The 12,179-nt window shown below is 31.3% G+C and overlaps 1 protein-coding gene across 12 annotated transcripts in view; it reads right to left on the bottom strand.

Annotated features, from left to right (window-relative positions):
- Wrn (WRN RecQ like helicase) overlaps positions 1–12,179 on the bottom strand; it is a 154,642-nt gene that overhangs the window by 38,578 nt on the left and 103,885 nt on the right. For all 12 annotated transcript variants that reach the window (XM_058582310.1, XM_058582311.1, XM_058582304.1 and 9 more), the window contains 4 exons: positions 11,655–11,836; positions 9,710–9,811; positions 9,127–9,219; positions 4,888–5,029 (listed from right to left, as the gene is read on the bottom strand). In XM_058582310.1, the coding sequence (XP_058438293.1) occupies positions 4,888–5,029; positions 9,127–9,219; positions 9,710–9,811; positions 11,655–11,836 (519 nt within the window). The remainder of the gene's footprint in view (positions 1–4,887; positions 5,030–9,126; positions 9,220–9,709; positions 9,812–11,654; positions 11,837–12,179) is intronic.

Below are 12,179 nucleotides of genomic sequence, written 5' to 3'. Positions count from 1 at the left end.
CAACTACATATGATGAACAAATCTAACGACCTTATGTATAACATGAGAACTATAGTTAATAAAACAGTACTATAATTGGGATTCCTGTTAAATGAATAGGTGCTCTTGCCACAGAAACAAGCAAACAAATAAATAAAAAATTGGTAACTATGTTGAAATAATGGATATACTATGTTGCTTCACTCCAGGAACCATTTTATTATACTTATGTACCCTCCAAACATCGTGCTGTTTACCTTAAAAATATACACATAAAATTTATTTCAAAAAATAAGTGACATAAAAGAAAATATCATAGAATTTAACAACTGAAAGGAAAGCTGAATCTGTTTGATCTATCTTAAGTCATTTTCTTACTTATACTCTAACAAATAATCAGAGGCTCAAACATGTTATGTCACATCCCACAGTGTCTTTGTACTACAACTAGGATAGAACATAGGCCTCCAATACAACTAGTACCAATTTTTTATTAGTTTTACATGTACTCTGCATGCATACATACACCCACATACACAACCAATATACTAGGTAGGTTTTTAAGCTACTTTACCTGGGTTTAGGTCACTGCTCTGGCAAGTTATTCAACTATGCTTCTAGGCCTGACTTGATATGCAAGTATAATAATAGTTTCTATGTCTTGGGAATATTATACAGGTGAAGTGAGTAAGTAGGACAACTCCTGTCTCAGTAATATTAACTTTCTTTTTACTAGTTAACAGCAGACCCTTTAACTGAACCTGAATTCCCTAATCTAACAGTATTAGTTTCCTCTGGAACATTTGCTAATAGTCTTGTACATCTGCTATGGGGCTCACCTTTGTAGTAGAATATTCTACTGCTTATAAACTAGTAACACCAAAAGGTATTAAGTTGCCTAACTAGCACTTTCTAGTTCTCTTAGACACTAAAAATTACTGATACATTTTCCTTTCCTAAGCAGAAAAAAAACCTGAAGTGAATCTGTGTACATCTACTAGTATGAAGCAATAAAGCTTTTTCTAACTAGTCAGGAGTAACTGTCTCTTCCCTTTATGATTAAGAATCATTGTGAATACTGAGTTTTATGTGAATAAATTTTCACTGTCTTGTTTCCATGGTAATAATCATGCAGAGAATGAAGTATCTTTGCTCTTTGATAAAGAGCATTTTTGTTTTAAAGAAATCATATATTCCCTTTTCAACTAGAAACCCAAATGGAACCAAGTAACTTAAAAAAAAAAAAAAAAAAAAACAGAATTAAAGGAAACTGCAGTAAGAATTTTCAACAACAAATGTTTGATGATTTCTCACTCCAAGAAAAACATCCTCCATTAATTGCTTTAATGTTTCAGTTAATTTAATTTTCCAGGTTATCTACTGTCAAGAGTCAAACTGCCTGGAATGGGAAAGCTGCTATGAAGAGAATATAGGGCTTTGGGTATTGATTTTTATAGAGGGCACAATTTTATACACATATCACTCGTCAACCAATAACAAATCTTCATTTTAGTATCTCTAGATAATTCGATTTAAAAATACAAATTTAGAAGTGCATTTAATAGCATAATAAACACAAAGGCACTGTTAGGAAAGCTATTTGTCCATCCTGCTACTGGCACAAAGTAACAGTATGGCCTAGACCAGATCATTTAAAAACTCTGTTTCAACTAGAATAAAATAAAACGATAGGGCCAGTCTTTTTGCCAAGTTTTGGCACTAAGAGTCTATACTTCTATGGGATGAAGTCTTAAAAAGGAAATTTTCATCTCATTATTTTCCTTTAAAAATCAGGTTAGAAAAACAGGGTCAACAAAACTTAAACTCTTGGAATGTGGAAATCTAACTGATGAGTAACAGTTGCAATAAAGAGAACTAACTGACTAGTCAAATTACACTACTTGACATATGAGTTTTTGATAAACAGTTTTCTGACCTAGTATCTGACAGAGAAAAACAAAAGACTAAAATTTTGCCACTTTTCCAAATTAACTTCTTTAAAATTCACAACTGCTTTTTGTAGTAATTCTTTCTGCTGGGAAAAGCATTTTCCTCCATCCTTCTTCCTTCATTCTTTCTCCAAATGTCCAAATCAACTATACCTCTCAGAAATCTACTGTATCCCCCATAAAACAGAAAGCTCCAATTAAATCTTCACAAACACTTCTAATTCCCCTAAGAATACTCTCTCTAGGACTTCAATAATAGTTCCTATCGGTTCATATATCCTTTACCTCTTTCTAAACTATATTATACTTACATCCAAGTAATATTTTCTACACTAGATGATAAGCCTCATCTAATTCAACTTTGGATCCCCTACAAAATACAATATAGTGCCTAACACAAAAATAGATGTTTAATAACTAGTGGAAAAATAGCTATAAACTTCAACTCAAGAAGCGTTGAATTCTAAGTTCTTAAGAGTACAAAACATGTCCAGAGCTTCTATTAAATCTCTCTCACACAGACACACACACACAAATACACAGACTCTTTCTCAGTTCCTACAAGCAAAAGAGGTTCATGATTACCACATTAGGGCTTCAGAAAATCATTTTGAGCTGTTAATTCCGTGTAAAATAAAATCAAAGGATAAAGTAACCATAATCATCTCTAGGAATATATTTTAATCAGATGAAATTGGTTGTCTAGAAAATCAATGGGCAGTCCTTTCCTGTTAGGTACTTTGAAAATCAGAGTTTGATTAAAACTTACCAATAGTTCCAATGGCTGTCTAGGTAAAATCATCTTTTATGAAAAGCACTATACAATGCTGGGGCAATGATAAGGTTTAGCATGTTAATAATATGATCAGAAAAGATGTTTCACTTAATCTTTCCTATACAGATTAATGACTGTGTTTCCATTTTCTAATCTATAAAATTAAGGCCACTGTATATCTTGTCCATATTCACACAGGGGGTGTAAAATTTTTTAGATGGTGAACAATTTAAAACAAAGTTCCTTAGGCAATACTATCATGATTTAATTTCTAATAAAACATGATCTTAAAACAAAATTTTAAACTCCACTTACAAACTTGTGAATAAGCTGCATAAATGTTTATGCTATTTAGGAAAATCTTGTGTAGATGAACAACATCATGTATTGCTGAAATTGCATTTGTTATATATTTGCACACATAACATTATTTCTTTTAAAAACTCTAAAAATTTCTCTGTTTAAAACACATCATTTTACAGATCAAAATTATCTACAAAGATATTAATGTATCCTAAATTGGTTAAGGAGAACAATTCCCAAAGGTATTAAAATTATAATTTTTAAAATAATATCCCAGTAGATAGCAAGATCACTGAAATGGGGGGGGGGGGTAAGATAGGGAACTTACCTTATTTTCACTGCAGTTAGTGTCTCTAAATTTTCATTAAGTGGTACTTTTTAAAAAGTTTTACACTTTTATCTAGCAAGGGTAGTATAAAATTTCACAAAGGATAAACTTCTTAATTTGAGGACTCCCAAAAGACACTGTCAGTATAAAAGGTCTGAGTTGGTTTTCAAATAATAGGTGAAATCTGATCCCTCTTGTGACCAGTTCAAGTTAGTCTATGAGCCCACTTAAACTTATTTGTTGATACTGGATACTACTGGATTATACCAAATTAAAACAAGGATAATGTTTATAAGTTATACATTCAGCTGGGGTACAAAGGTGTTAAAGGTGATAAAAATTAAAAAAATTATAGATCTCAATTATATTTAAGCTGTCCCATGCAATTTGTTTTTTTGTTTTTTAAATAAAAAATATAGTATCACTCATAGGAATTAAAACAAAGTTCCTTAGGTGACACTTGCACTATTAAATTTCTGATCAAACTTGTGATTTAAAAATAAAAATGTAAACACCATTCAGAATATTAAAATATCAGTAAATGAAAAGTTAATATGTTTTCAACTATTAAAAATATTTCTTAACTAAGTTAACAGGTTCCTTTCTAAACAAAATAAAAACTAAAAAATATTCACATGAGCATTTGACTATTTAACAAATAAATGCTTATCTAAAATGGTTTTATTGGGCTGGGGATGTGGCTCAAGCGGTACCGCGCTCGCCTGGCATGCGTGCGGCCAGGGTTCCATCCTCAGCACCACATACCAACAAAGATATTGTGTCCGCCGAGAACTAAAAAATAAATATTAAAAAATTCTCTCTCTCTCTCTTTCTCTCTTTAAAAAAAAATTAAAATTCTTTGAAAAAAAATGGTTTTATAAATTCTACATACAAAATAAGAATTTTAAAGAATATTTAAAATAAATGTATGTAACTGTAAAGTGTCCTATTTTCCCCTCTTAGTTTAGTCAACTAGTATCAACATAGAACACTTAATTTTGTTTTATCAGGAATAAAATCATATTTTATTTTACAAAACAAAAGTAAAGTCAAATTTTTTTCTTGGTATTTTATACTTCTGGTAGGAAACAGAAGAGGAAAAAAAATATGTTGCCAAATATTGTTATGAACTAAGACATTTACAAAATTATCCTCAAAACTACAGTTTTGCTCATTTTAAAATTCTTTCCTGGGTACCAAAAAAATCCAACTTTGTTCCACCAGCGCCTTGATAATGAAAGTTAACATGCCTTAATTATCCTAAGAAAGATCAGTCTAGGGATTTACCCCAACAATGTAATAAACTAATATAATACTTCAGACTGAGACGCAAAGATGAACATAAGCTTGGAACATCAAACAACAATAGATGTGACACATATATGTTCTGTCAGAAGTAGTGAATTGCAGGGTTTAAATGTAAATTAATGTTGATTTTCTTCATTTCTAATAATTCACCTAAAGTCAAAGCTATAATCACAACACAATAAATCTTTAAAGAAACCATAACAGGAGCAAAAAAAGAACTAAGAAGGTCATTCACATATACTTACAGATCCTCGGAGAAATAAAATTGGAACCCCAATTCCAAACTTTTCCTCTAAGATGCCCACAGCAGATAACAACTGGAATGCTTGTGGACCAAAGTCCTGTGATGTATCATCTGAGTCATTATTAGAATCACGATGATTCAATCTGAATAAAAATATTAATTATTAAGACAGCATAAACAAAATACATACCTTAAGCAATAAAAAAAGATTTAATGTGCAAATTAGCCAAGTAAAAAATATCTCAAATGTGTCAACTGCTGTAGAAGATACAAAATTTATATAGCCAAGAGCATGTGAAGTATCTCAAACATGACAAATAAACTATAATACAGCATCCCAGAATGTTATGCTAATGGTTCCCCTCTAGTGTCCTAAGAAGCCAAGTTTCATGGCAAGTGGCCCAGACCTTAGATGGAAGAAGACTAAGAAGTTCAAGAAAGTACGACAGTTCTACTTGATGGATTATATATGAACATTGGACTTTTGTGTTAGGTTTTGTTGGGAAAAAATGGGGTTATTACAAAAGAAAATTTTAACTTAAAAAGAAAATCTCCTATCCAATAAACTGTTAGTTTAAACTCTAACTTATAGTTTAAACTATAAATTATGACAGAAAGATATAAACTCTTCATTTAAGTGTACATAAGGTAAATTCATAAATCATTCTTCAACTTGATATGAAATTTTTATTAATATAAATTTGATTTTTTTTTAGGTCAAGAACAGCAACAAAAAAATCCTTAGGGAAAAATCAACCACCTAATTCAACTGATAACTTTCATAGCAATAAGAATGCATTCAATATTCCAGATAAAATAATGTTTGGAGGGAAGGGGAAAAACTATGTTTAGGTTTATTCTTCTATTCTAACATCTTTAGTAGGATGATTACCTGGTTAATTTACTCTACTAATAAGAGTAACTAAAGCTATCAAATTCTCATAAAGAACTACCTGTATTGCATTTATTGGTTTTTAATATAATTATCACTAAATTCTAAAAATATTTTAATTTCCAGTTTGATTTTTCTTAAAGTTATTTAAAAGTATTATTTTAGATTTCCGGATGCATACGAATTTTTTATTTATCTTTTAGTTTACTATCAGATTTTAATATATTATCAGAATATGTGGTGAATTAGATACCAATTCATTGAAAAATGCTGAGATAAACTATAATTTAGTAAAGGGGTCAGAAAACATTTTCCATAAAAGGCCAGATAACAAATACATCAGGCCTTGTGGACCACAATTGGTTTTGTAGATAACTACTTAACTCAAGCAGTCATCATAAACAGAAGGGCATGGCAAAGTTCCACCAAAATTTTATTTACAGAAAAACAGGCAGTAAGTGAAGTGGATATGGCCCAAAGATCATATTGCCAACCCCTGCTCTTGTAGTCAATATTTATAAATACTCCATGTATACATGAGAAGTATAGACTCTCATTCAGTTTTTCCCAACTAATATGCTGCAAACATATTCTAGGTGGGCTGAAAGGTTAATTATTTCAGTCCAAGTTACCTGTATTCTGACATTAGCCCAGTGTGGGATACAAATACTGATCATTTGTTAGGGGGATCATGAAGTAAATAAAGTAATTTACATCCACTTCTCTAGCTGCTTGATAAGTTTTCTATTACTAGGTGCCTAATAAATCAAATTTGTACTATAGTGACCAAATTTCCTATAACTTGCTAATTTTTTTAAATTATTTAACCTACCAATAACTAAAAAATTATATCAAACTTTTCCACTTTGAGGGCAGATTTGTTTATTTCTTTGAGTTCCCTCAATCTGTGCTTTATGGGAATGAGTTTTCTGTTTTGTTTTACCTTGTTTGTTTTTTGAGACAGAAAACAATGTTCTCTTGGTGAAGGAACTATTTATCATTATGCAGAGAACATCTCCAATCCTAATAGCATACCTTGTGTTTTATAATAATGTATCTACCACACAAAAGTATATGGCTAACTCAAGCAGGTGTATCATTTGTTTTAATTTTTCAATCAATAAAGAGTTACATTAGTCATATTTGTGTAAAGTTCTACAAATTTTAACACATCATAGATCCACATATATAGATTCACCTAATCCTCACCATACTCAGGACACAAAACAAATCTATCACTCAAAATACTCGTTTGTGCTACCGTTTTGTATACCTTCTCATTCTCACTAACCTCTGGCAACCGCTGATCTTCTCTTCATCCCTACAGTTTAAATACAAGTTTCAGAGAATATCATATAAATGGAACCATATTGTAGAACTGGTGTTATTTCTTCTTCAAATGTTGGCCAGATTTTGTCACTGAAGCCTTCAGGGCTAGAAATTTTATTTTCGGAGGCTGTTAATAAGGAATTCACTTCCTCTAATGCTTGGGGGACCATTCAAGTTCACCTATTTCATTGTGGCTGAGTATGGTTAGTTTGAGATTATTAAGTAATTAAATTAAGTAATTTCATCTACATTAGTGAATTTATATATAAGTTGTTCATAGTGTTTTATTCTTATCCTTATTAATGTCTACTGGATTTGTAGCAAAATTCCCTCTCCCATGCCTGCTATTAATAAATCTATTTCTCTTTCTTCTGTCAGTCTTGCTAGAAGTTTTTATCAATTTTGTTGACCTTAACAAATAATGACCTTTTGCATTCACTGTTTTTTACTACTCTTTTTTCTGTTTTCTATTTCACTAATTTAGGCTCTTATCTATATTATTTCCTTCCTTCCACTTCCATTTGCTTTATTTTGCTTTGATTTGCTTGTTTCTTATGTTGGAAGCTTAATTGGTCTGAAACCTCTCTCCTTTTTTAATATTTAATGCTATAAATTTCCTTCCTAGCATAGCTGTATACTAAACATTTTTGTATTTTTATTCCATTCAGTTAAAAATATTTTCTTATTTCACTTGAGACTTTCTCTCTGATTAATAGTTTAGAAGTGTGCTATTTAATTTCCAAGGGTTTAGAGACTTTCCTCATATCATTCTGTTACAACTTTCTAGTTTAATTCCAGTATAGTCAAAACACATACTTTATCCAAATAGATTACTTCCAAATTTGTTAAAATTTTGTTTTATGACCCAGAGTATGATTCATGTTTGTAACATTCCATCTTCCCTTAAAAAGAATGTGTACTCTGTTGCTGTTGGATGAAGTGTTCTTTTAAAAACTAATTAGATCCAGGTTGTTGACAGTTCTTTTTATTCTTATCCCCTTAGTGATTTTTTTGTTCTACTACTTCTATTGATTACTGAGAGAAGATGTTAAAGTCACCAACTATAATTGTGGATTCTCTATTCTCCTTTCAGGTCTTTTAGGTTCTTTCTTTGAGTATATAAACATTTAGGATGTCTTCTTGGTTGGGATAGTTGATTTTACGTGTAACTTGGCTAGTCTGAGGTACTCAGTTGTTTGGTCAGATACTAATCTAGAGGTTGCTGTGAAAATATTTTGTAGCTGTGATTAATATTCATAATCAGCTGGCTTTAATTAAAGGAAGTTACCATCAATAATGTGGGTAAGTCTCGTCCAATCAGTTGAAAATGTTAAGAGCAAAAAATGTAGCTGAAGAAAGAATTCCACTTCAAGACAGCAACATCAACTCTTGCCCATGTTTCCAGACTGCTTAACTTGCCAACCCCCACAACTGTGTAAGCCAATTCCTTATAACCAACTCCACATAATTCCTTTCATCCTTCCCCCTTTAATATAAAACCATTCATCCTATTTCTCTGGAGAATCAAGTCTAATAAATGAATGAGCTGATCCTTTTACATCATGCAATGTCCTCTTTTATTCCTGCTAGTATTTTTTGTTCCAAAGTGTCCACTGCCCAACATTAAAACAGCAACTTCAGCTTTCTTTTGACCTGTGTTTTCATGGTACACTATGTTTCATTCTTTTGTTAACCTACCTATATAAATATACTTGCAGTGGATTTCTTACAGCATATAAGATAGGGTCACATTTTTAAATCAATCCTGAGAATTTACACCTTTAAATGATATTTTTAGACAATTTACATTTAACAATTGATTATGTTTAGGTTTAGGTCTACCCTTCTATTGTTTTATCTATTACATAAAGTAAAATACTCTAAATTGTTTGCTTTTTAATTTTTAAATAAATTCATTTAGTTTAAAAAAACTAAAATATACATTCAACAAAAATTCAATTAAATATGACCTAAAAAAAGAGAGAAATTTTAGAATGTTCATCAAGAAGAAATCTGTACCTGAATCTGCAATTATCACAGCATTTTTCAGTTCCCATAATACCCATGGAGGCCTTTCTTAGTTGTTTGTCCTCAAAATGAGACAAGATCATTCTATCGAAGAGAAAATTTTAAATTAAATAAATAAATACACACACGTTAACTTCATTGCTAAAAATAGATAAAATCACCATTAATTATTTGCTTGGAACCTCATTATTTGAGTTTAGTTTACTCAGGCACAAAGAAAGCTGCCTTTAAAACTGAGCATACCATAACATCAACAAAATATTCTTTCAAAATAATTCTAATTATTTAGCAAATGTTTTTCTTAAAAGAGAAATAGCCTGAGTTTTCATAAACCCAGGCTACTAATTGATATAAAATAAGTAATACAGCTGAGCATGGTGGTACATGCCCATAATCCCAGCTACTCAATAGGCTGAGGCAGGAAGAATACAAGTTCTAAGCCAGACTGGACAAAGCAGCAAGATCCTATCTCAAAACAAAAAATAAAAAGAACTGGGGATACAGCTCAGTGGTAGAGTATCCCTGGGTTCAATCAAGAGTACAAAAAAAATAAAATAAAATAAACAATACATACTGTCGTCTACATCTCCTGGAATGAAGATATTTTTCCATTTTTGCCATCATCTTTAATTTGTATAATCGAAACTTTTCATTACGTATCTCAGTAAGGCAGTTCCTGTCAATTCAAAATTTCACAGGGATACGTGAAACTATTATTTATTACTGCTTATTTTCACAACCTACAAAACTCACACTCATATTAGGATAAAGAATATTTCTAATCATCCTAGAAAGTTCTCTTATATTTCTTCACAATCAATGCCCCCAAAGGAGGGAAGCACTTTTGTAATTTTTATAAAAATTGCTTTCAAAAGAATTCTACCGGTGCCGGGCATGGTGGCGCATACCTATAATCCCAGAGGCTAGGGAGGCTGAGGCAGGAGGATTCAGAGTTCAAAGCTAGCCTCAGCAAAAGCAAGGCACTAAGCAACTCAGTGAAACCTTTCTCTAAATAAAATTCAAAATAGGGCTGGGGGTGTGGTTTAGTGGCCTGAGTTCAATCCCTGGTATCAAAAAAAGAAAAAGAATTCTACCTATGTCCAAGTAACAATTCTTAAGCTGCCTTTGAAAAATTACTATACATGCTAGTTCTTCATTTTGATTTATATGTCACAAACTTTTTGATTTCCAGCAAATCTTTTATTATACACAAATTTTTACCTTTTCCCAGGTAAGTCTATGCATTATTTTAATTTATTTTCTAAGAAACTGAATGCATTTATATAAAGAATACCAAAAGAGGCTCATTACCAGTAGGAGTCTTTATCCCTATTAAGTCTTCAGAGAATTTCTTGATCCTCCAAAACTAACTTTGTATATTGGGGTATGCAGGAACACCAATAAAGTATAAGAAATAAATTTCTTCCTCAAACAAGTATAATTGATTTTCTTCTATAATACTGAATTTATTAAAAATTGTTAAATCGGGCTGGAGCTGTGGCTCAGTGGTAGAGCGCCTGCCTCGCACTTGGTAACTATAAAATGGGATTTCTGTTCATTCTGTTCGATCCTCAGCACCACATAAAAATAAATGAAGATATTGTGTCCAACTACAACTAAGAATATATTTTTAAAAAATTGTTAAATAGTATTAAAACACATTATCTTCTAAAAAGCCAGTGCAACTAAGCTCACCCTGTTTATGTCTAGTCTTCTGTGAATAAATTTTATAAGTATCAATATCAAATGATAAAAATCTCCCGAATAGCTTTGTATACCTTTCCAAGAATAAACAGAAGAAGGCAAATGAAGGGGAGGGAGGAGGGAAAGGAAAAGGAACTACAGAATGAAACTGATTTCTGAATTATGCTCCATACATATATGAAAGAATAAACAAACAGACTCTAAGGTAACTATGGCTGAAGACATATTACAACATGAGAAGACATGAGGAGGAAAAAATACTATTCACTTGATGTACAACAGTAGGAAAGTATTCTGTAAGATCTATGTTATATGCCTAAGTATAAAACTTATTTAGGTAATTCCTCACACTCAGGAATGGCTAAAATTAGGTCATCTCCTCTATGTGGCAACATTTATCATCAATGTTCTTCATAGATGTTGTCTGTTTTGGATTTTTGCTTTCATTTGTTGGTTGATTTGGGTGTTTTATTTTTTTTTTTAATTTGTTTTACTTAGTTACCCATGACAGTACAATGATATTGACATATCATACATTTGAATTAGATGGGATATAATTTCTCATTTTTCTGAGTGTACAGGTTGCAGAATTACATTGGTCATGCAGTCACGTATATACCCACAACAATAATAATGTCTACTTTATGCTACTGTCCTTCCATTCCCCCCCTCTCCTCCCCTCCCCTCACTTCTCTCTACCTAATCTTGTTTTTTTTACTTTAAATATACCTGCAAATTACTTGAAATTTTAGACCCTGCTTCAAATATTTTCTTGGAAAGAAAGAAATATGCAAGGTGAAAACAATAGTTTTTACCTATTTAAGTTAAAGTCTGCTGGAGCCCAGAGTATATGACAAGAACTTTGAAGTCCATCACGGCCAGCTCTACCAATTTCCTGATAATATGATTCCATTTCTTTAGGAGCACCATAATGAATGACTCTGCGAATGTCAGCTTTATTAATGCCCATTCCAAAAGCTATAGTAGCGATGACACACTGAGAATAAATAACATAGTTTGACAAACATATTTAACAGAATTAAAACTTTAACAATAATTCAATCATTAAAATATCTGGCATAAAACTAAATTTAATATAATTTCAACAAATCACCTATAGAATAAAAGAGTATCTGCCCAATTTACTTATTAAAGATTGGTAACTATAAAATGGGATTGCTGTTCATTCTCTATAAAAAGCATAAAATAAGTGGGTTCTCTGAACATCTGTGAGTGTGAGACACAAAAGAGGGTCTTAAAAATATTTATTGTATTAAATGAAATGTTTATATTATGAAGTATTCAAGTATCTTACTACATAGCAAAGTATCTTATCCTAA

The sequence above is a fragment of the Marmota monax genome, unplaced genomic scaffold (genome assembly GCF_021218885.2).
Source record: "Marmota monax isolate L192 unplaced genomic scaffold, Marmota_monax_Labrador192_F-V1.1 WCK01_AAM20220418_F8-fsc00117, whole genome shotgun sequence".
Lineage (NCBI taxonomy): Eukaryota > Metazoa > Chordata > Mammalia > Rodentia > Sciuridae > Marmota > Marmota monax.
Note: the sequence above shows the minus strand (reverse complement) of the source record. Positions and strands in the feature narration are given on the sequence as shown.